At 38.5% G+C, this 26,054-nt stretch overlaps 1 protein-coding gene across 1 annotated transcript in view; it reads left to right on the top strand.

Annotated features, from left to right (window-relative positions):
* The window catches only part of LOC126008416 (ABC-type organic anion transporter ABCA8-like), a 45,272-nt gene extending 33,086 nt beyond the window's left edge, over nucleotides 1-12,186 (top strand). Inside the window, 13 exon segments of the mRNA XM_049772804.1 lie at nucleotides 572-622; nucleotides 1,850-1,941; nucleotides 2,807-2,927; nucleotides 3,705-3,822; nucleotides 4,424-4,515; nucleotides 6,716-6,876; nucleotides 7,225-7,303; nucleotides 7,374-7,468; nucleotides 8,106-8,225; nucleotides 8,436-8,576; nucleotides 9,728-9,807; nucleotides 11,320-11,375; nucleotides 11,493-12,186. Of these exon segments, the coding sequence (XP_049628761.1) occupies nucleotides 572-622; nucleotides 1,850-1,941; nucleotides 2,807-2,927; nucleotides 3,705-3,822; nucleotides 4,424-4,515; nucleotides 6,716-6,876; nucleotides 7,225-7,303; nucleotides 7,374-7,468; nucleotides 8,106-8,225; nucleotides 8,436-8,576; nucleotides 9,728-9,807; nucleotides 11,320-11,375; nucleotides 11,493-11,591 (1,305 nt within the window). The 3' untranslated portion in view covers nucleotides 11,592-12,186.
* The last annotated feature ends 13,868 nt before the right edge of the window (nucleotides 12,187-26,054 follow it).

Below are 26,054 nucleotides of genomic sequence, written 5' to 3'. Positions count from 1 at the left end.
TTATGAGTAAAGATACATCCATGGAAATAAGCAAGAGAGGGCTGTAAAAAAAAAAAAGGAGTACTAGATATGGAAAGGTGTTGAATCCTGTGAGGTAATCCTCATTTATTTATTCACTTGGGAATCATATACAGAGCCTCAGGAGGTTCTTACCATTACTAAAATTCATGGCTTCAAATAAAAGTACAGTGATCCCTAGATATTGGGAGACAAGCAATTCCCTTGCTATAAATTTTTTTTTTTTTTTGGTTTTTGGAACACACCCAGTGACACTCAGGAGTTACTCCTGGCTATGCACTCAAAAATCACTCCTGGCTTGGGGGACCATGTGGGACATCAGGGATAGAACCCAGGTCTGTTCAAGGTCAGCTGCATGCAAGGCAAAAGCCCTACTGCTACACTATTGCTTTGCCCCCCCCCCCCCCGCTATAAATTTTGAAACAAATACCTGCTTTAGTGAAATAAGGGAACAACTGATCAGAATTGTTCAATTTAGTCTAGTTCACATATATATAAATAAAATTCACAAAACAAAATGTTTCTTATTTAACCACTGTCTTTTTTTTTATAGGGTTTCATCTTCAATAACAACAGTATAGAGTCCTTCCTGGTATTACTAATTGTAAGAATACACTCTTCCTATAAAACTTTTACACCTTTCCCTATATGTGTGTGTGCAGGAAATTTTCTAGTAAGGTAGAAATATGCAATAAAATATATATGCTTATCCATGGATATCACATATTTAATAAAATCATAACCTATAGAATAGATATTTCTATAAATATAAGCTGGCCAGACAATATGATTCCTAAATTTTAAAAAAGCATTTAATGAAATTTTGTTGTTTTCATTTTTTTCATTAGTCATCATGACATCACAAAGTTATTCCTGATTGGATTTCAGGCATGCAATGTTTCCATACCAATACCTTCACCAGCGTCCATTTCCCTTCAACAATGCCATCATCCCATTTGCCTCTCAATAGTTTGCTTCACATTTATATGTGTGTGTATGTGTGTGTATTTCTGCACCATGGTTTATAGTATTGTTGCTGATAGAATTTCATACATAGCATTGTATCACCTTTTCACACCTCTTCCTTCTCCTTCTAGTTAACCATTTTCCTCCACCATAGGCTCTTCCCACCCCTCAATCCAACCTCACCCAACCCAGTCCTCAGCCCCCAGCTCTCAAAGGGCTTATTTCCTACCAGTTTTCATGTTCTTTGTTTTCATTGTCTTTGGGTATTTTTTTAATTCTACCATTGTGTTTCTTTATAGCCCCACACTAGAGAGAGATTATTCTGGGTTAGTGACTCACCTTCTGGCTAAGATCATGACCAGCAAAGGAAATTATGTTCTTTCGAAATTTTAAGGACACTGTAAAATTATTAGTCAATCTCATGCATTAATAATTTTGCATAATTATCCTGCTTGCAATGTTTTTGCAAACAAGACTATAAAAGTGAATTTGATCTCTTCAAATATGAACAAATAGACTATTGGAAATTTTTATTAACTAAAAGATATATTTTATCTATAAGGAATTCCAGTTGTTTTTTACTTACTTCCAACATTATTTTCCTGGTTTTTGTTGTTGGGGATCAAATGCAGAGCATCGCACATTCTACCACTGCATTACATTTCTAGGCCCACTTCTGTAGTTAAAAACAGTATGTTTTGGACTTAGTAGTAGAACACTTGTCTTTCATGTGTGAGACCTTAGCTATGATTTCAAGCATGACAAGTTCCCTCAAAAACCACTAGGAATGACTTTGAAGCACAGATGGGTAAAGACCTAAATCCAGAAACAAAACTTGTTTCTAACTTTGCATCTTTACTCCTAGCCTCTCCTTCATTATGTCATCTTTGTGTTTATCCTTCGATGTCTGGAATGGAAATGTGGAAAGAAACCAATGAGAAAGGATCCTCTCTTTAGGTTTGAAAGCATTTTCATTGGATTATTTTATTTCAGTTATCCATATTTTAAAATATTTCTATCATAAACTTATTCATTAACAAAGACAATATGCTAAGATGCACTGGGATAGAAATCAAGTTCTATGTACTAAAATCAAAAGAGATTATACTACAATGGAGGAAACAAACCTAAAACATTGACTCATCAAATCTCTATCTCATACTATGCAGCAGAAACTCAGGGAAAGTTACATGGTTTGGGAGGGAAAATGACTTAAGAGAGAAAGTAACTAAAGACATTACAGGGGCTAGAGTGACAGCACAATGGGTAGGGAGCTTGCCTTGCATGCAGCTAAACCAGGTTTGATCCTGGCATCCTACATGGTCCCCTGAGCTTGTCAGAAGTAACAAGAGTAACAAGTAACAAGAGCTTAGATCCATGAGTAACCCGAGAGCCACGGGATGTGCCTCCAAAACCAAAAATAAAATACATTACAGATTGAAAGAAGGAATAGAGTAATAAAGCATCTAACTTGTATTTTCTGAGCCCATCCTAAGTTCAACTATCCTGGCCCATTTTCCCCACAAAAATATAGTAATCTTTACACTCTAGGTACTAGGTTATCCATGTATACTGAAAAAAATCATGTTTCTAAAGATAAGTAGAATGAAATCGTTTTACAAAGCAATAGTCACTAAATGCAACTAGCAGAAACCAAGAGGTTGTGAAAGCAAGAGGGACAGCTCTGCTAGTATACTTACGAAATTTATACTTACTTCATGCAATATACTTACCAATGACTCAAGTAGATTTCAGAAATGCAATAGTCTTGCTACAAGCATGAATGCTCAAAATTAATCATGAATGCATGGTTTGACTCTAGAATATATCCAGGACGTGGTGATGGCTGTCAAAATCCAGATAAGCCAGAGAGAGAGGATGAAGATGTGCAGATGGAAAGAGAGAGAACAGCAAATGCCTTAAGTTCCACAGACTTTGAGGAGGTAAACATACAAAGTCATGGTTTGGTTTTATTTGGTTTTGTCTGGAGCTGGTACAGCAGGGAGGCCATTTGCCTTGCACTCAGCCAACCCAGGTTCATTTCCTGCCATCCCATAGGGTCCCCCTAACCCACAGGTGTGATTCCTGTGTTCAGATCCAGGAGTAACCTCAGGTGTGACCCGAAAACAGACAAACAAAAAATTAAAGTGGGGCATATTGAAGTGACTGGTTTGCAAGCCTACTTAACCAATGAATTTGTGATTCTTTAATTCATACACGTGAGATTCCTGGTGCTAATGGCTGTCATTTTTGCAACTGGCACAAGTCAACTGCTTGTGAACATTTGGTCTTTCTTAGAAAACTAAAGTGAATTCAATTGGATTTGCAGAAGATAAGAAAGAACTTGGGTATTTTAGAAACTGAGAAAAGGGATACTCATAGCTTCTTGGAGAAAGTGTCCTGTACAAAGTTGAGGGCCAAGTCCTGTCCACAGCAGACTGTTTTGTCTTCTGAAAGTGACTCAGTGATTCTCCAAGGTGCTTTGCTTCTGCTCTGGTTTTTTGGCAAACAATATCTAATAATGAGCTAAATAAGTCTTTGTAGAAGATAAATAGCAGTAAAGTGAGTTCTAGAATGGGAGTGTGGCTGTACATGGATCCATTAGGAAAGCTCTTTCATACTGGTTGAAGTGGAGGCAAACCCACTGGGAAGGTTGAACTTTATTTTCCAAAATAAATGAAGAACATTACTGTCTAACATGATTTACCTGTCATTTACAGAAACCAGCCATTATTGCCAGTTGTCTACGAAAGGAATATGCCAAAAAGAAAAAGCTCTGTTGTTCCAAAAGCAAGAAAAAACTGGCCACAAGAAATGTCTCCTTCTGTGTCCGAAAAGGTTGGGCATTGTTCACTTCTTAACTAGTTGACAAGTATTGGTTGCAATAGACACATCAGCAGTGAGGACTCAACAACTCCTCTTCCGTGTCTCATTTGTCAGTGACAATAATTTGCTACATGATCAGGGACACAGTCACATTAATTTGGAAACCATGACCTCTGTATTAAAATGAACAGTGTGACCAATCAACCAGGATACTGCTATTTAAGAAAGACGATTCATGTTGTCATGCTTATCAACTGTGTCTAAGAGAACTAAGTGAGGATATGACAACTCATGCCAAAATCTGACCGACTAATATTAGATGACCTCAATTTGTGTCACTGTCACTCTGCACTTTGAATAACAGGGGTAGACATATCTATTTGGATTTTAAATCCAGGTCACTTTGTATATCCAATCTGAGACATTCTTCTCTTCTTCCAACTAGTAAGAAGAGGTTATACTAACTTCTTGGTAAGGAGGGTTTACAATTGATTGTGATATAAAATAAAAACCACATAGTCCAGATATTTTCATAGAACATGAATTCAGATTTTGTTCTCAATGCAACTATTAAAACCATGAATGGTAATTATAACTGATTGTTTTTTTTCAGGGGAGGTTTTAGGATTGTTAGGACACAATGGAGCTGGTAAAAGTACAACCATTAAGGTGATAACTGGAGATACCAAACCAACTGCTGGACAGGTAAGTAACTTATTGGGAAAATGCTTTATATAGGGATGCTCAGATTAATTTGTCAGATGAGTGAAAATAAACACCAATATATCTTCCAATCATTAGATGGATTCATTAGTGATTAATATGGCAGAAATACACAATAGCAAATCATCTCATTAATACATACATATTAATTACTGAAGATGCCTTTAAAGGATCTAGAGAGAATTGGCATCCAATATAAAATTAGAAATCAATATAAGAAGTTGTGCAAGCTCTGTTTTGTAAGTACCCTTAAAACACATGACTTTGGAATAAATATGATCTTTTCCATACTGACATGTTTCAAACTAAAAAAAAATGTTAACGAAGTCTTTATTAACTAGTCATATTCATTCTCCTTCATAATGTATCTTTTGACTGTATTATAGTTTTCATACAGTGATACTTTCTCTGGTATGTTCTTAAGGAGTCAAGTAGTGTTGTGACACTGAGAAAAAGGGATGTGAAATCAACATAAGCTATACATATAAATTAGATGACTGAAGTGGCCTGAAAAGAATCTCAGAGAGAATAATCAGAGAGAAATTATGAGGCATTGTGAAGTCCTTTTCCCTCACATTCTATGTCAGAAGAGAGGAAACTTGAAACATTGCTTTGGAAAGTATGCCCCAAAGAAACAGAGAATTGAATCTAGTCTGTGGGACTGTGCCATGGGAAAGTGATACTGGCCTAGTCCAGAAAGAAAATCACCAGCTAGGAGTAAGTTTGACAAATACCCCAAGCCAGGAAAAGGAAACAGCAGATTTCATCACCCTCTGCAGCCAGGCTGAGACTGGTACTTAAAGATATGATTGGCCTCAGTCATTGCTACTAATACTAGACTATTTAGTTGAATACCACCTACAATTCAATCACTAGCTAGACCCTCAGTCATTGTTCTATTTCTCATGAAGCAAGGACAGAGAAGAAAGTAACAGTTTATTCATGTAGTGGATGAAAAAAATATTTTTTGGTTTTTTGGGCCACATCCGGTGACATTCAGGGGTTACTCCTGGCTATTCGCTCAGATTGCTTCTGGCTTGAGGGATTGAATCGGTTCATCCTAGGCTAGAGCCGGCAAGGCGGATGCCTTACTGCTCCATGCCACCGCTCCAACCCCTGAAAAAATATTTTTAAACTTTAGTTATTGATTGGTTAGTTGTTGGGCCACACCCAGCAGAGCTCAGGGGTTACTCCTAGCTCTGTACTCAGAAATCTTTCTGGAAGGCTGGGGGACTATATGGGATGCTGGGAATCGGACCAGGTCCCTCCCAGATAGGCCACATGCAAGGCAAACCCTACCACTGTGCTATCTTTCTGGCCCCATGATGAAAATATTTGTAAGAGCTGAATTATCAAACTGACCCTGAGTACTTTGAAATCAGCTTTCATCAGTTCAGTTGCCTCTCAATTTGCCCTAGGATAGAAAAAATAATCCATCGATGCTTTTCTGCAGCAGTGTCAGGAGCTGATTCTGAGTCCCTCTGCCCCTCTGTATCCTGTTCCCTTGTTCAATCTGCTTCAAGCCTCAGATCAAAGCCTTTTTGTCTCACCATAGAGGTGTCATCCCTCCACAGACATTTTTGGGTCTCTATTAAACTTAATATTTCCTTCTCTGCTTTGACTATGGCAGACCTCTTGCCCTGACTCTTCTGAAATGAACCCCCTCTGCAGACAGGTTTTCTTTAATCACTACTGCAGGTTCTCTGCACCCCAGTATTTTACATAATAATCCCATGGCAACAGCTCCCATCATGTTGACTTGTGTCAACTTCCATAAGTGTTTTATTCAGGTAGCAAAATGAAAGTACCAGGTAGTTAGTTACTAGGCAGTCCTGCATTGCCAGCACTGATTTTTCTCAAAAACACCCAAGACATCAGTGCATGAAGTGAAAGAAGGAGGAACTGATTAATATCACAACACAACATGACAGTTGTGATGGCAAGACACACGGACATGTTTAGAAGACAATGGAATTTTTTAGCTTAGAGAGGGCTTGTAAACATGCTTGTTTTCATGTATTTACACCCCAACTATGCTAAAGAAGTACAGATGTCCAGATTCAGTGAGTTCCTAATCTCCAGAGTTTCTAGGCTTGGGGTGGGGGAGAGATGCTATGAAAATATGCAGCATAGAGGAAGATGGGGAAACAAGAGGTGGCCTCTGAGAGACTTTTCTCTGCAGGTGGTTTTGAAGGGGCGAAGAGGGGAGACCCCCCTAGAGTTCCTGGGGTACTGCCCTCAGGAGAACGTGCTATGGCCCAATCTGACAGTGAAGGAGCACCTGGAGGTGTTTGCTGCAGTGAAGGGGCTGAGCAAAGGGGATGCAGCCATCATCATCCCCCGGTAAGGGGGTCCTATCTCTGGTCACCTCTGGAGGGAAGTAAACTAGAGAAGCTCCACCCAACCTGGAGAAAGGGGGTTCTACCAGTCGTGCATGCTCTGGGGAGAAAACTCTGTCTCCTGGACCACCAGGTGGGGAGCTGCCATCTCACTCAAAGATGTTCACTCATGACTCTTTAGTGCACAAAACACAGAATAACGTGATTTGGATCCTCACAGAAAACCCCAACGAGTTTTCACCCAACACTCACCCCCCCCAAAAAAAAAGCCTCAAAAAAACTGCTGCTGAGTTGCCCTTTGTCCTCCATGCATGTCCCTTGATGTCTGACCCATTTACTCTGTGTCTTTCAGATTGGTGGATGCACTCAAGTTGCAGCAGGAGCATCTAAAGCTTCCTGTGAAGTCCCTGTCTGAGGGAATCAAGAGAAAGGTAGGGACAGGCTCAGGACTCCTCTTTGTGGCCCTACAGATGCTTTCATATGCAATTCCTCTCGTTTCAGCTGTGCTTCGCGCTGAGCATCCTGGGAAACCCATCCGTGGTGCTTCTGGATGAACCATCCACAGGCATGGACCCTGAAGGGCAGCTGCAAATATGGTGAGAGGCAGTGCCCAGTCAGATCTCATGTGAGACTGTGAGCAATTCCGCTGGTTGACTCCTAGAGGAACTGTCCCTTAAATTGTTATTTAATATATGGAAAGGAAAGGAGGACGGTCTAGTTTCATTAGGAAAAATGGTACTATGCAAACACTCCAAAAAGAAGTGAAAGGTTTCATCTGATACTTCCTATTTTTCACTGAAGGAAAATGCAATAGGAAGGATAATCTGCTGTCCAGAGTGGTCCATTAGGGAGTTTCAGTGAACCTGAAGGGTCAAGTTCTCTATAGAAGAAATAAGATATGAAATCAAAATAAACTATACATACAAATTAGCTGAGCTGAAGTGGCCTGACAATGAGAAAGGGGTCTCAGATTAATCAGAGATTATGAGACATAGTAAAGCCTGATCTAACCCCAATCCTAACCCTAACCTCGTCCTAATCCCAATCCCAACCCCAGCCCCAACTCGAAACCCCAACCCTAATTCAGTTCTCTGCTTTGACTCTTCTTAGCCCACCTGCCCACTTGAAAATTCTCCCTAACATCTTCTCACTTTACTAACTATTCCCATCCATCTGGTTAGAAATTCTCTTCTCTATTTTCACTCAATCACAATGATTCTTTCACTGATTTAGGGAGGCCATCCGGGCCACCATCAGAAATACCAAGAGGGGCGCCCTCCTGACCACTCACTACATGGCGGAAGCTGAGGCAGTGTGTGACCGCGTGGCCATCATGGTGTCAGGAAGGCTAAGGTGGGTGCCTGACTCTGCCCATGTTGCCCCCTCCCAGTACCTTGCTGGAAGAGTTGTCTGTGGACAGAGCCACATCCCTGTGAGCGGGTAGAACCAATACCCCTGCAGCCATCGGTGGGGTTCTAAAGACAGTGACACAGCAGGAATCTCAAACATTACGTTCTAGATCTTCTCCTTCCTCTTATGACCTCATCTCCCTCCTACCTCTAGATGCATCGGCTCCATCCAGCATCTGAAAAGCAAATTTGGTAAGGATTATCTGCTGGAGATGAAGGTGAGGACCCCTGAGCAAGGCAAGAGCCTCCATCCAGAAATTCTGAGACTTTTTCCCCATGCTGCTCGGCAGGAAAGGTAAAAATAGTTGCTAGTTCTGATTAAATGCCCCTTTTCCTGGCAGTTTCATTGACTCATGCTCAATCAGTGTTCATATTTACTTCCAAGAGGAAGCTTACAAAAAAAAGAAGGGGTTCTCAAGGAAATAAATTCGGGGAAGTGAGGGCTAATGTAAAAGGAAGGTAGCATGTGTTGAGGGTTCTACTATGTGCTGGGGAATGTCCTGGTCTTTTGTTACCTTATTTAGTTTTACTGAAACTTTCCAAATTTGGTGGACACTAAAGGTGGCTCTGGTGAGTTTATATCTGGCACAGGATAGAGAGTTTCATCTTTCCTTTTATTTTTAATACTTTATTTAAGTGCCATGGATACAAAGTTGTTCATGGTTGACTTTCTCTCATAGACTGTCCATCTTATTTTTTATAATTACTTTATTTAAGCACCATGGTTATGAAATTGTTATGAAATTTCTGTCATAGAATGTACAACACCCTTCACCCATGCACTTTTCCCACCACATTTCCCTCCCTCTCATGACTCCCTCCTGCCTCTCTTTCTTTCTCTTTCTTCTTTTTGACATCATGTACTATTGTTAATGAAGGGGTCCCAATGCATGTCACTTTATTCCCTTTCAGCACCCAGTTCTTGTCCAGAATGATTAGTTCCAACAATTATTGTCATAGTGGACCTTTCTCTACTCTAACTGCACTCCCCATGATTTGTGGAAAGCTTCCTACCTAGACTGGTCCTCCTGGTCCTCATCTCTTTGGTGTCTGAATATAATCACCATACTATCTTTTATTTTTCTTATATCCCACAAATATGTGGGATTTTTCTATGTCTATCCCTCTCTCTCTCTGACATTACACTCAGCATAATAATCATGTATAAGTAAATTTCAATACTTCCTTTTTCTTAATAGTTGCATAGTATACCACTGTGAAGATGTACCATAGTTTCTTTAGCCACTCAGCTATTCTTGGACACTTGGGTTGTTTCCAGATTCTGGCTATTCTAAATAGTGCTGAGATGGATATAGGAATGGCATTTTTTCTTCTTGGTGTTCACACCTTCATTGAAGTCATGTCCACCACTAAAGACTCGAATAGAGAAATTACTCAGAGAATAACTCAAGCTGTTAACCCTTCCTCTCCCTTCCGTTCTCCCAGATACTCATCTCTGGTGGTCTACAAGTTGCCAGTGGAAGATGTAAAGCCTTTGTCCCAAGCTTTCTTCAAATTAGAAACAGGTAAGAGCTACAAACTTAGAAATAAGGAACAATTCTTCCCATCCCCCAAAGCAAATTGTTGTGTATTTTTAAAATAATTTTGCAATGTAACAGAAATTTAATATGATAACTTGTGTTAAAATTGACAGTTAAAATCTCAAACTGAATGTCAAGATCCCAAAATCAAGGAGTTTATGGAGTAACTTTTATGTCTAATCTCCAGGATTTTCTATATTTACCTCAGTGCAACTAAGTAAAAATTTATTAATGTATTTATTTAAGGAAAATGGATTCATCTTTGGATCCTTGATACACAGTATTTAAAAGTAAGGGCTGGGGCAATAGCACAGTGAGTGGGGCATTTGCCTTGCAAGCACTTGACCTGAGTTCAGTCCCTGGCATCCCAGATTATACCTGAGCCTACCAGGAGTAATTTCAGAGTGCAGAGTCAGGAGTGCCCTCTGAGCACTGCTGTGTCCGGCCCAACACAACAATAAAAACAAAAACACAAATAAAAAGTGAATATCATATGGATTTGAATACTATTTTTTCTGAAGGTTATTTTTTTTTTTTTTTTGGTTTTGGGGCGACACCTGGCAATGCTTAGGGCTTACTCCTGGCTCTTTGCTTAGGAATTTACTCCTGGCTGTGCTCAGAAGACCATATAAAATGCTAGGAATTGAACTCAGGTTGGCTGCATGCAAAACAAATATCCTACCTGCTGTACTCTCACTCTGGCCCCAGAGGTTATACATTAAAAAAAAAAAGTATCTTCTTGTCCAATCACAAAGCTAATTTTCCTGTGTCTGCAAAACTTTAAAAGTAATCTCACTAAATTTGTCACCACCCATATTTTAATCAGCAGGAACTTCCTCTACTTCTCGTTTTCACTGCTCAGCAAAAACTCTGCTTGCTTATCACTTGTCTTAAAGTGTAGATTCATAAATCCTAGTACTAATATATTGTTCTTCTTCCTGTTTCTCTTGAAGAGGCCACACTAGCCTCCTCTTCACCCTTTGAGGGGAAAACTCCAGTTATCTAGGCTGTAGGGTCATTCATCACCTTTTGGTGAGTGTCCCCTTGGCCAGTGCTGTCTTGGTGGGGTGCACACTGCTTGGCGCCATATAGCTTTCTTGTTTTCTCTTTGCCAAAAGAAAGATCTTGAAGCTAATTAGGAACAAGCTCTCAGCTCCCCACAAAACATCTTTCTCCTCTACTTTGCAAAATGTGTCATTCTCCTACCACTAAAGGAACAAAGGTACAAAGACACCTTCCTAGCTAGGTACAGGGAAGGTCACTTACTCAGCCATTCTCTGCCTTGAAACACAAATGTCCAGAACTGCTGCTGCTGCAAAGCAGCATAGTATGAACTTCTCCCACTACAGCCACTACCAAGTCTAAGGGGAAAACTTTTCAACTGATCATTGTGCCAAAACCCTGATGATGCCTATGAGTTGGACCGTTTTAACTAAGTTTTTTTAAGTTGACTGTGTAAACTCTCTGTGCCTATGACGTGCATCCCTTCTTATGCAGTGAAGCAGAGCTTCAACGTGGAAGAGTACAGCCTTTCCCAGTCCACTCTGGAGCAGGTGGGTATCTCTGAGGGAATGGGTTGACCCTATGAAATGCCAACATCTGAAGCTTGGCACGTGCTTGGAGCTACCGAGGCAGGCGACATCCCTGTCTCTCTATTTTTTCCCTTGTAGGTGTTTCTGGAGCTGTCTAAGGAGCAGGAGCTGGATGATTTTGATGAGGAACATCAACTCTCAGTGAGATGGAAGCTGCTCCCAAAGGAAGAGCTTTGAACCTCTACGACCCTATGTTCATGGAAGCCTTTTTGTTATTTTTTAATAGTATATGTGGTGGAGAGGGGCTCAAGGGCAGGGCAAAAATGGAGACTAGGTGCACAGAGGTGTTGGGAGGAGTTCACCACCCCTCATGTCCTCCCTGATTCCACGGGTCATCCCTGAGTGCATTTTCTCTGTATGAATGCAAACGAACACATTACTTTTCTACAAGAGTTTAAGGTGCTGAGCGAGCTAAACAAAAACAATTTTTAACTGAAACTACTTTTCCAACCTAGACCCCCAAAATTCATGTTTTACTTTTTTGTAAGTGCATTAACTTTGCAAAGTTAACCACTTATATATTTCAATGTGTTGTATACTTCCTTGCAGTATTTGTAATATCTGACAGGACCATATCCACCAATAACATTATCATGAATATAGTCTTTAAAGTAAAAATATGCCATATTGAATGTATCCTCTTTTTTTAATGTTTCATAAACCAAGAGAATCTCATTTTTATTGTATTTTATGGCTTTCAGAATGCCTATATTGTAATTGAAAATTAATGGATATATGCCATTTAATCTCAGAAAGTTGACAATTCTATTAAAGATCAAGTGACAAGATAGAGAATATTTAATAAATCTTGCATATGTATTTTTGAAATGTTTTTCTCTGTTGTGGATTCTATGTGTGTATTTTTCTCTTGACTTAGTAGCCACATAATTACAAATCCATTGTAATATAATCAAAACATTTCTTTTTTACTGTATAACCCACAAACATTATTTAGATTTTACCAACTGAAATACTATAATTTTTAGGGAAAGAAAATCCCAAATCAAGAAGTGTCCAATAATATTGTACCCATTTTATATTTTTAATTTGGAATTAAATTATTTTTAATTTAATTTTTTATTGAGACCATTGTGAATTACAAGTATTTTACAGTTGTATTTCAGGCATACAGTGACAGTGAATTAGGGCCATTCCTAACACCAGTGTTGACTTCCCAACACCAGAGTTTTCAGCATTTCTTCCATACGTCAAAACACATTTCTAACATAAACATATCTGATAACATAAACTATGACATTAAACTTGAAAACTATTACAATAGGTATTTCTCTTTATAGGATAATATTTGGGATATTAATTTAGGTATTAATCTTTTCTGCCAACCACCAAAGCTGATTGCTTCCTGGGATCACCTGTACTTTATAATAATAACCATAAAAGTCTCAAAATTCAGTCAATATAGAGTTTAAAATTCCTATTTATTTGGGATTAAGTTCACGTATCTGGTCAGCTTTTGTGTAATATAGAAAGATATTGGAAAACGGAAACCCAATAGAGGTTTTGGATTGACCTCAACCTGTCAAACTTGGTGTATTCCATTCTAAAGACTCACCTTAGAACTTCTGGCTCCATAATTCTATAGATGGAACCCCAAAATCTATTTAGTAAGCCTTCTATGCAAGTCTAATGAATGCTAAAAATGTGAAAACCATTAAATTATACCCGATTGCCAATTTGGGAGCCATCAATCAAAATCGCTACACTCTATAACCAATACAACTTCTTCAAGGTGTTTAGAATGATGAATAACTATTCTAATTAACTGATACTACGGTGCATTGAAGCAGTGAAGAATTATGCTTATCCAATGTTACTGAAAAGACCAATAAAACCATTTCTGAAAGTGGTAACCATACAAATATGTTAAGATGGTAAATAAAAGATATTTTTTGTGAATGTCAATTTAGCATTTATTTTTCCTTTTGACCCTAAGTTGAGAGAAGCTTATTGTTAGGTTTCAGAGAGAATATTTTTTAATATGATTGGAGAGATCTCCCCACTGATACTCAGGGTATTTTGAGGTCACTCCCAGTGATACTTGGCCTGATAGTAGACTGGCATAACATTCAGCCCTACAATTTGCTAATCTTACTATCTATATCCCTAACTTCCTTGACTTTTTGTTTAGTTTGCTTGTTTTTTGTTTTGAGGCCACACTCGGCAGTGCTCAGGAGTTATTCCTGCCTCCACATTCAAAAATCCCTCCCTGCTGCTCAGGAGACCATATGGTATGGCAGGGATAGAACCTGGGTTAGCCACATGCAAGGCAAATGCCCTACGTCACAGTGGTCCTCAAACTATGGCCCGCGGGCCACATATTGTATTTGTATCTGTTTTGTTTCTTCATTGCAAAATAAGATATATGCAGTGTGCATAAGAATTCGTTCATAAGTTTTGTTTTTACTATAGTCAGACCCTCCAGTGATCTGAGGGACAGTGAACTGGCCCCCTGTTTAAAAAGTTTGAGGACCCCTGCTACTATCTATGCTATCACTCTGGCCCCTTACTTCCTTGAATTTTATCAATTTCTTTTATAATTTGAAAATAAGTCTTTTTTAATCTCGAATTATAGATATCAGATGATAATAAAAACTGACAGAAATTATTTATGTGGGCAATTTTTAATCATGGTATTTTAAATATACATTTATAAGACTATAAACTAATGCTTGAGAATAACAAAAATTCCTTTCATTTGAACTCATTTCATAATTTTTATCTTATTAATTTTTCAAATACCAAATCCTACAATATCCATCCGCAAAATGTTCCCACTAAGCAAGCTTAACGACCTAAATTCTAAAAACTAGGCCAATAGCTTGAATCGTTTTTGTCCTCTAGATTTTTGGTATCTATGACGTAAAGGAAAATATTTTAAGTAAAAATCTTACATTTGGTATTTTCTATTAAACTGACACTGAGTACATTGAATCTCAAAGAATCTGAATTCAAAAATAATTCTAGAGATAAACCATATAACCCTCCTGGGAAGGTATAATATATATGTACCATAAATATCTCCAATTTCCATAAAAATCCAGCAAAGTAAAAATCATGATTCTCATTTCAGAGGCTGGGGAGAATTGTATCAAACACAGAAGTCTTTGGTGATCACTCTCAGTAGTGGTCAGTAGTTCATATTTGGTACCAGAAATTGGACCAGAGTTAACTTCAGGCAAGGCAAGTGTCTTAAGTTTTGTACAATCTCCTGTGGTTCTTTTTTGACAAGACAGAAGATGTTTAAAGATACTCTGTAGTAGGAAGGGCCACGGATTCCCATAACATTTTCATTTATACATTATACTTCCAAGCATTCATTTCAGACTATGCTGGCAGCACCCTATGAACTGAATGTACCATTTTACTCTTTTAAAATGTATAATTTTAATCTTTTTTAGACCACACCCAGTGTGGGCTTTCATGAGAAAAATGTAATTACAATAATAAATTATAATTACAATGAGAAAATGTAAAACTAATGAGAATATGTAACATTTTAAAATGTAAATATTACAAGGAGAAAACGTGGAAATTCATTTCTCTGAGCTATGTCCCTGGTCCCCAACTAATCCTTAAGTGTATTGTTATAAGATATACAATTATGAAACACTTAAGAACTACTTGGGGCCAGGGAAATAGCTCAGAGGGTTAGAATGCGTACTTTCAATATGGGAGGTCTGGGTTCTATTCCAAGCACAGCATGGTCCTGAGCACTATGAGGCCCACACACTAAGCCAAGTGTAGTCAAAAACAAAACCTAAAAGTTACATTTCTGCTGTCATAAGTGTGGTACCAAAGTGTAAAGAAAGATGACACCACACAATGAATTAGGAATTAAAAGGTGGCAGTAGAAATAGTTTCTAGAACAAGTTTTTGTGGTAGTTTTTTGTTTTGTTTTGCTTTTTTTTAAGACCACACCCAGTGTGGGCTTAGGGGTTACTTGGCTATGTGCTCAGAAATTTCCCCATGGGGCCGGAGAGATGGCATGGAGGTAGGGCATTTGCTTTGCATGCAGAATGATGGTGGTTTAAATCTCAGCATCCCATATGGTCCCCTGAGCCTGCCAGGAGCGATTTCTGAGCATAGAGACAGGAGGAACCCCTGAGAGCTGCCGGGTTTGACCCAAAAGAAGAAGGAGGAGGAGGAGAGGAGGAGGAGGAGAGGGGGAAGAGGAAGAAGAAAAGAAGAAGAAGAAGAAGAAGAAGAAGAAGAAGAAGAAGAAGAAGAAGAAGAAAAAGAAGAAGAAGAAGAAGAAGAAGAAGAAGAAGAAGAAGAAGAAGAAGAAGAAGAAGAAGAAGAAGAAGAAGAGGAGGAGGAGGAGGAAGAGAAGGAAGAGGAGGAGGAGGAGAAGAAGAAGAAGAAAAGAAAAGAAAAGAAAAGAAAAGAAAAGAAAAGAAAAGAAAAGAAAAGAAAAGGAAAAAGAAAAGAAAAGAAAAAAGAAATCGCAACTGGCTTTGTGGGATCATATGGGACGCTGGGGGATCAAATCGAGGTCTATCCTAGGTCTAGGTCAGCCGCATTAGCCCTACCGCTGTGCCACTACCACTCCAGCCCCTAACCTATGATTTTAATCAGAGATTTAATCGTGGTTTGGTTAATCAATGGATTTAATCTATGAATAATCTTGATCTCCCAGACAAGGAGATCTTTCAATAAATGAAACTGATGGCCATAACTCATTAGACACAGTTTCAGTTCTACCTGCTTTCCAAGGAAAGGGCTGCTCATGTTTTCATATGGATTCCAGTGGGACCAACCAGTAGTGCTGGAGTCACCTAATCTATCTGAAAAGGAAGTCAATGATTACACATCTTATCTGAGACATTGCATGTTGAAGTGCTCAAGATTTGATGACCTGCTACAAAGATTGACATTTCATAGGCCAATCAGCATATTTGGAGGTAAAAGCACAGGTTAAGTCCACAGAGCCAGCCTCAGACTGCCATAGCTAGTAAGACTCTACAGTATAGTATAGAGTCTATACCTAGAAGACAGGAAGCATTCATTGCTTTTTATGGTCAATCTTAACTTAGCACTTCCTTTTTATGTTTATTTCCTTATATTCTCCAAAATGTCTTATTTATTTTATTTATTATTTTATTACTTTATTTTATTTATTTTATTTATTAGCCTAACAGTGCAGACACTAAAGGGAAATGTTTAAAAAAATTGATACATTTTTTTGTGTTCTCCGGATAAATACTTAGTACAGTGGATCATATGGCTGATATAATTTTAATATTTTGTAAAGACTTCATATACTGTTTTTCATGAAAACTGAAGCAGATTTACATTCCAGCCAACCATGAATAATTTTGCACAGCCACCTCCTTCTAGTTCCCAGTCTTATAGATATAGGCCATTCTCACAGATGTAGGTGATAGCTCATCATTTGGATTTGCGTTTTCCTGATAAGTTTCTGTCTCTGGATTTATTTTTGTTTGTTTGGTTTTTTTTCGGGCCACACCCATTAGATGCTCAGGGGTTACTCCTGGCTAAGCGCTCAGAAATTGCCCCTGGCTTGGGGGACCATATGGGATGCTGGGGGATTGAACCGTGGTCCTTCCTTGGCTAGCGCTTGCAAGGCAGACACCTTACCTCTAGCGGCACCTCGCTGGCCCCGTTTTCCTGATAAGTTAATAACAATTTCCTTAATAGCCTGTTGGCCATCTGTATATCTTCTTTAGTGAAGAGTTTGTTCAGCACTTGTCCTCATTTTTTTACAGGTTTTTTTTTATTGTTTACACTTCCCTTGGGCTCAGACTACAGAACTGAGATTACCTAACTGGCAGGATGAAAGGGGAAAGGGGTTTCTAAGAGGTAAGTTATCCTATGGATTATATAAGAGAAAAGAAGGTACTTTGGTGGCAAGTGTAATGTAGTAACATATATTTTGAAGAAGTGTGAAAATTCTTCCCCTAAAGACAGTTTTGTAAACCACCATTGTCTTAATATAAATGAAAGATAGCTCAAAGTGTTAGAGTACAAGTCTCATATGCGTGAAGTTTTGAGTTCAATCCCCAGCACTGCCAGTGTGGTCCTTATAACTCCCAGTATCCAATTACCTATCTGTGTTACAACACTAAAAGCCAAATTGGCCAAAAATCTTCAGGAGTAGTCCTTTGGGATCCCTAAGCCTAATCTAATAAAATTAAACAAACAAAAAGAGCATAATAAAAATAAAACTTACAAATTAATTTAGAAAATTGATGTTGCCTCCTTATTTAATTTATTTGTTCTCAGGGTGTTCATTTTCAATCCTTTTTCACTTTAGTATCATTTGTTTTTATTTTTCCATTTTTCATAGATTCCATAAATCTATTTCTTGTACATTTATGCCCCTAAAATTTTAGTGGCTATCCATCACCATACAATTGACCTCTATGACTTTATGTTATAATCCTCTTATCTCTTCACCCTTCTCTTCTAGTAAAAACCCCTTTGTCCTTGCAGCCTAAAAGTTTCTAATATTTTAATTGTTCAAACAAATGTGCAACATCTCAAAGAAGGTGAAGAAAGATAAGGCTTCTTTCCCCTTGTTCCAGTCTTTGTCTTTAAGTTTCCATGTTTTGAACGCTGTTTTCTGCCCACAAATTGGCTTTCTCTCTTCTCAAAGTCCACACCACCTTCAAAACCTTTTTCAAGACTCTATTGCATGAAAACTGTGGAGAGGAGTTTCCCAAAAATCAAAGAGAAAAACATGCTGCCTTCCAAGATCCAAAAGAGGTCAAGTATTCTATTATGCTAAACAAAAGATGCTGAGGGGCTGAGTAAATGACTACAATGACTTTAAGATGTTGGGAACAGCATTCTCAAGAGATGTACTCTGTCTTCTTCACAAAAGGAGAAATCTGCAGCTGTGGAAAGACTGAGGGAGTAATAATCATTCTCTTACATAACACGGAGGAAGGAGGCCAGTTTGAAGGAGAGAAGAAAAATTAATATTCCTTCTACTAACTCTAGAATTTTCTAACTTTTTCTGGTAACTTAAGATTCATATCTTCATCTAAGATACTGTACAGGAGAATAGTACAGTATTCAAAAACTAAATAAAATTCTAGAATATTTCAATCTCTGCCTGAATGACTGAAGTCTTGGTTTAAAGGTTGAGAGGGAGGTTCTAAACACATAGAAGTTGGTCCTCTGTTGTCAGAGAAGCACTGTCAAAAATTATTTCTTCAATAACTACTCCCCATAATTGTTCACTATAATCCAAACACTGATTCAGTGTCTGGAATGTCAAAATAAATTGCACATGATTGGGATGGAGAAGAATGAGAAACTAATTTTATATATGCCAGGACTCTGGTTACAATCTTAAAATGATGAGTGGTATCATTTTATGGGGAAGGCCATTGAATTGGCATGATTGACTCACTTATCATCACAGTTGACAGAGTTGGAATTTGCATGCAAATCTGGATAGTTGCAAATACCCAGGATGATTAAGGTATCTGTAATAAAAATAAAATAGAAGAAATACAATACAAATGTAATGACATGAAAAGAGAGGAATAACAGAGTAGAAAGAGTAATTGACTCTGGATTCTTGCTGGTTAATAGATGTCAAGTTTGAACCAGAGGTAGACTTCTTTGAAGTTGGATACTAACGGATGAGTAGCATAACAACAAATCATAGTCATCAAGAAGAACAGTAAAAAAGTTGTAGGAGTTGTAGGAAGTCATGAAACTGCCCAATGGCAGCTCCAATTCCAGTTGGTAGAAGGCCAAGTCAAAGCAAAACTAGCACAAACACACACACACACACACACACACACACACACACACCCATTAAGATAATTATTTTTGGTGTTGGTACAGCTGGGATTTGAGAGGTATCAAAAGTGTCAAACCAGAAACCTGTACATCACTCAGTGTCTCATCCATCAAAGCATGTGTTCTCCCACGTGAGCCACAAGACAATTATTTTAATTACCTGGAGGATTGGATGAGGGAAGATGGGAAAAGGCAACCATAAAAGTTCCCAGTGTCAATTGTTTTCAGACGTGTGCCTTCAGCACTAGACCAATGAATCCTTCTTAATATAATGGTCATGGTTATGCTTTGTGGCCATTCATTAGGAGACTTTATTGGATTTGTTACCAAATGCAAACCACAGCTGTTTGGCACAGTTGCATATGTCTAAGCAACGACACATCCAGATGTAAACTCTGTGGATTCCATTGTGAATGCTAATTTCCTTTGTTTTCAGGGAGGGCAAATGTTGAATGTCAGGGATTCTTACAGACAAATATAAGATATTTTATGTGAACAGAGATTCCTGCAACTTTATGCTGCATAGTCAAAGAAGGTTGTGAAGAAATTAGGTTCTGTGACACAGAATTTTTAATAAACTGGTTCCTTTAGAAAAATCCAAGAAGTTACTAAAATGTTGGCAAAGAGCACAGAAAAAGAGGGAATGAGTATTGTGGGGAGAGAGAGTGACATGGGACCCTTGGCTGAAAGGGAGGACATTGATTTGACACACCATTTTGTGCTACACAATTAAAGGTAAAAACATAATTGTATTCTTCTCCACTGAAAATCATATGTAACTTACTTTGATAACTAGTCCTTTCCAAATGCTGTGTCTTCTCTTTTAAACTAGATTGGTAAACAAGATAAACTTTCTGGGTAAAGAACTGATAAATGCTTAGTTGATAAGTGTTTTGTCAGATATTTTCCTTACTTTAGTTTTCCATTAAGCAAGTGTTTCTTTTGCTTAAATGTTTAAGTAGTCTAAAAGAAAGTGATAGGATTACTGAATATAAAATTATACCATTAGGGGCTGGAGTGATAGCATAGAGAATAGAGCGTTTGCCTTAAAAATGACTGATCCAATATAATCCCCAGCATCCCATATGGTCTTTTGTGTACTCCCAGGAGTGACCCCTCAGAGCAAAGTCAAGAATAATTCCTGAGCACCACCAGTGTGACCCAAAAACCAAAAATAAATTATACATTTATTATTCTTTTTTTGGGGGGGCCACACCCGATTGATGTTCAGGGGTTACTCCTGGCTAAGTGCTCAGAAATTGCCCCCTGGCTTTGGGGGACCATATGGGACGCCGGGGGATCGAACCGAGGTCCTTCCCTGGCTAGCACTTGCAAGGCAGACACCTTACCTCTAGCGCCACCTCACAGGCCCCACATTTATTATTCTTGACATCTCATAGTATTTGGGAAAAAAAAGAGCTTTGATAACCTATAATAGAAAATAATAAATCCAAACTCTTAGGATAGAAGTTAAAAATAAAATAAAAATGTCAGCACCAAGAAAACAACAGTGAGAAAAGGAAAATAACAGATAAAAACTTAGACACATGGGACCAAAGAGAGTTTTTCTGTGAGTGCATGCCTGGTTTGATCCCTTGGCATTGTATCTAGGTCACCTGAATGCAGAGCCAGGATTAAGCTCTGAGCGCCACTGGGTATGGTCCACAAATTAAATTTTTAATTAAAAAATAAATATTTTAGGAACATGTTAATGATACCACATTGCTGCAGATGGCTTTAAAAAGGAAATTGAACAATAATTTGTCCTCATTAAAAATGACTGCAACTAAATCTCAACAGAGTAAACTTAATCTCACCATCTGGATTTCTCAATAAGGAGCTTTTGAGACTATTACAGCTGCAGAGAAGGCCTCTGAGTAAGAACAGTTCCTGAGCATCAAGTGTGGTCCATATACAAATCCAAAATTCATTTGTCCATTTCACAAGCCGAGAAGCATCAATAAGACAAGCAAGAAGGTGCTAAGGGGGCAAATCTAATAAGTTGCTTTTAGAGGAAACACAAATCTAAAACTGAAAAAGACATTATTTTGCAGTATTAAAAAATATATCCCAAATGATACAACAAATTGTGATGATTTCCCTCTTGAAAATGTGTCTGGGCTTTTTCTTAAACAACCTTTCTCTCGGTTTTCATTCTCTTATTCACTCTCTCACTCTTCCCACTGTCTCTTTTCCTACCTCATATGTCTCTAAATTTCTTTCAATAAAATATTTATCTTTTAAAAGGGAAAAGTGTCCCTGTGTAGCCACATTTGCAGCCACAAGATTGTTCCTATTTTTTATATGTCATCCCCATGGGAAACACTTTAGATACCAAAGTTCAGAAACAAAAGAAGTACGGTAATAGAATAATCAACTATTAACAAGAGCTTACTAAACCTTCTGACAATGATGTAATGACTTCATTGAAAGATGCAATAATTTTCACCAATTTTCTTGTTGTACTCTTTTTTAATTTCTGTTTTCTTTCTTTTTTCTTTATTAATTTTGCTACCACCTACCTGGAAACAAATATATTATGATCAACTAAGTAACAATGTGATACATGGTTTTTAAATAAAGTAATTTATATTTTTAAACATAATAGAAAAAATGGGGGTTAAGTATTACTAACCTACTATAATAAAACTATGATTCCTTAAAAAATTGAAGTGTCCCTGCCCCTTGCAGAATAGTGGTGAGTTTGTGACTTTCTTACCCCAAACAATCCTCACCCAGGTGCCATGCTCCAGCTGTCAGATCTACAAAATTTTGCTGAAAAAAGGCAGAAGATTCAGTTGAGGGTTGACTGCAAGCCCCCACAGCTCTTTTGCTAGCAGCACCAAACAGTTAAGGACAACTAGAAGTATAATAGATAGATACTATAATGGCTTGCTAGAACCAGAGTGACCAAGACAATAAGCTTATCCTTTACGCATGTCGGTCTATATACCCATGAATACACAATAGATATATAGGACTCAGGACAGCTTGGCAAAGGTGTGAAGTTTAAGGGATATTTAAGAGCTATTTTAATCCTCAAGTCACACACAGCTCAGGCAGTAGGGGAAGAAAACATCAAACCTCCAAATTACACAGTTACTAAGTTACCCAGTTCCATCTCCTCTAGAACAACATGAGTTCTCAGGTAGTTTGGGGACTATAGGAGATGAAGAACAAAATCACTTACTATAAATCATGACTAAAGAATCAGGAGTTATGGGTAGGGATAGGTACAATCATAAAATAAATACTTCAATAAAAACCATTTGGAATAGGGGAAGATAGGATAGTAGCCCTGCAAAGTGGAAGTTGGGACAATGCATAACACGGAAGTATTCCCCTTGAGAACAGGAATATTTAAATCTGAAGAGTTCTTAGATGGATCAGGCTCTAGCAAGAGTCAGCAGACAGAACTTTCTGCCTATGACCTCTCAGTGAATGACCTTAAAGAGTGTGGTGCATAAAAAAATTACACTAATGTATTTGACATCTTGTTTCCTTCTACAGAGACAAGCTATCTCAACTAATAATGAGCCATCCAAAGGATAAGTGCAGTTTTGTTCCATGTAGAAATTTTAATGAAAGGAACAGAAGTCAAATTGAGCATCTATGAAGGTTTCATTGTAAAAATTCAGGGGTGCTCCAAAAACACTGATCAGCAACCAGAAGAAACCAAGCACAGGAAACTACTGCTAACATTACACCTTCCAGGCATTTGACTGCAAGTTGGTTGATGCCATCAGCCACAGCCAGGGCAACTAACTTATCAATATTGTCCCCACTGGTGTACTCTCATCATTGCCCCCTTGAAGACTATCTCTAAGTCTCCAACCATCACTGTTCACTTCCTCTGGACTCAAAAACTCAAGCTGTAATCTTTCCTTAGATGAACTAGAGAGGCGATGGGGTTCCTTGTCTTCTGTCTCATTAATCTCTCAACAAAGAAATGTCTGAAAGAGTTTAGTTTCACCAACAAATATTTCCCAAGGGTTAGAAAAGTGGCTTGTTTTTTAACAAGTTAGTCTTCATGGAATTCAAATGAACAGTTCCACAGGAAAGAACATGAGAACCAGAGAAGATAAAGCTCCACAGAGAAAACATCTGGAATATCTACAGCTGTAAATATTAACACAGAAAAAAAAAGTCCCTTCATAAAACTATGAAAACATTTGACTTACCAGAAGTGTGTGTGTGTGTGTGTGTGTGTGTGTGTGTGTGTGTGTGTGTGTGTTTCAAGTAGTGCCTCATGGCTCATAAGAGCTGCTGAGGATCAAACCTGGGTCAGCTGAGTACAAAACAAGTGCCTTACCCACTATACTATCATCTCTCAGTACTCCTACAAACTTTTCTTGGAAGTTCTCAAAGATTAAGCTATCTTAAGTGCAAGTTTGTTCATTTATTGGGGGGGGGGGGTGTACCATTTTAATCCTTTGGGGGGGTTACAGAGATGATATTCAGCAGCTATTACTGGTTCTATACTCTGGAGTGACCCCTGGTGGTGCTCAAAATATCATGTTGAATGTCCCTGGGATTGAATCAAAGTCTACATTAAATTACAGTCTCTGGCATTACTGCATCCAGGGGTCTCAACTCGCGGCCCGCGGGCCCTTTGCAGCCCTCCGTACAACATTTTGTGGCCCTGCCCTAGAGGAATCTTTTTTTTTGTTTTGTTTTGTTTTAGTTGTTTGGGTCACACCCCCCAATGTTCAAGGCTTACTACTGACATTGAAATCAAGGATCACTCGGACTATGCCTCCTGCGGCCCCAGGTAAATTGAGTTTGAGACCCCTGACTGGCATGCCAGGCAAGTGCCTTTATCTCTATACTATCCCTCTTGCTCTTAAATATAAATATTCTATATACTCACACAGTCCATGAGATTTTCTTCCTACCCTCATTAAACTATAGTATGCATACAGAGTAAGAACATATGAGAAAGCATATATATGAGGAAGGAAATAATGAAATCACATCATCTTATTGCATTATCTTATTAGCCTATAGTTTTCAGCATGATGGTCAAAGTAACCCAGTGAAATAATCGACTATTTCTACATAGTTGGATGTGTAAACTTCCTGTGTGCTGACAGGATTGTTGTGCTGGCCATTTTGCTCTATTCCCGAGTCTTTTCTAATATTGTGATGATAACAGCATTGAGTCATGCCAGAATCAACAAACATTTTTCTTTGATGCCAACATTCTCCTTCTGCTGGGCTTTGGGCCTTGATTCAAGTCCCACTTGCAGTGTCTGTACATTTGGAGCCAAAGACGAAGCACTTGATGTGACAAGGAGTGATATATCATTTGGATAATATGCCAAGTAAGTCTTCTAAAGGTTAAGATGAAAAATTCAAAGTTTTATAAATTATGGGTTTACTAAGAAATAAATGAAAGCAGATTTGCATGATATTGTTTGCTTTAAGCATAATCTAAGGAAACTCAGTTATGGTTTCATTAGGAATTGAGTATGACTAATTTGGTACCAACCAGGAAAATGTAAGTTTTTATAAGATTGTATCTGAAATTATTTTCCTTTAACAAATTCTGGAATAATAACTAACCAATTGAACTCTATTTTTAAAACTGTATCATTTTTAGTTGATTTTAGCTTTAAATTATTTTTCAAAAATAACACTTTAAATTTTATTTTATTGAAACAACTGTGATCTACAGAGTTCTTCATAGTTGAATTTCAGATATACAGTGAGTCAGGGCCATTCCCACCACCAGTGTCCATTTCCCTCCACCAATGAACCCAGAGTGCGTCCTATACCACCACCCTTTGCCCCCTGGTCTACCAGTATAACAGACCCATTTAAGTTGAGATTGTTAACAAAAAAATTGTCTTTAAAAAAATAAAATAAAATAAATTTGGTGAACCAGAGAGATAATATAGGAATTAAGGTTCTTGCCTTATATATGACTGACCCAGGCTCTATCTACAGCACCACATGGTCCCCATGTCTGGTGTAGCCCTGGAAGCACCAAGTACAGCTACTCAATTTTAGCACCACAGAATGCAGCACCATACCCTGAAGACCCTTGCATTGAATAACTGCTCAAGTTTGGGGATAATTTCTTAGACTGTTCTTCCTCTCTCTGGTCTCTTGAGCACCCCTTGGGAAGTTAAATAAAAAGTACAAGTTATCCTTTCTCTTGCTCTTGAGACTTTGGGGAAAGAGGAAATCCAACTTTCACTCTTTCTCCTGTGGTACTCAGGACCTATTCTGTCTCAGGAATCATATCTTGTGGTATGTGGGGACAATAGAGATAAAATCTAGCACTACATTCAAGACAAGTACCTTACTCCTGTTCTATCACTCTAGCCCTGCCTTATAAGGAAACAGAGAATCTTATGGTCCCTGGTCAGCCATAAGCTGCTACTGTCCTTTAAGGGTAAAGAGATCAGTTACTGGGGCCGGGTAGGTGGCGCTGGAGGTAAGGTGTCTGCCTTGCAAGCGCTAGCCAAGGAAGGACCGCGGTTCGATCCCCCGACGTCCCATATGGTCCCCCCAAGCCAGGGGCGATTTCTGAGCACATAGCCAGGAGTAACCCCTGAGCGTCAAACGGGTGTGGCCCAAAAACCAAAAAAAAAAAAAAAAAAAAAAGAGATCAGTTACTGATGTCCCACCCCTTCTAACTGCCTCAGAATGACAGTTGGTGGTGGTGATGGGGGGGTGGGTAATATATAAGCCCTGGGCTGAAGTGCTATGGTGGATCAAGACACTCTGTTGCTGCCACCCCTGCCAGCTTGCTCCTGCTGGATGGTAGCTGCTGAATTGCTGGAGAAACTGTTTACTAGACTCTCAACTCCTGACACCTTTTGCTGTCTTTTCCTA

This window comes from Suncus etruscus, chromosome 1, assembly GCF_024139225.1.
Source record: "Suncus etruscus isolate mSunEtr1 chromosome 1, mSunEtr1.pri.cur, whole genome shotgun sequence".
NCBI lineage: Eukaryota > Metazoa > Chordata > Mammalia > Eulipotyphla > Soricidae > Suncus > Suncus etruscus.
Note: the sequence above shows the minus strand (reverse complement) of the source record. Positions and strands in the feature narration are given on the sequence as shown.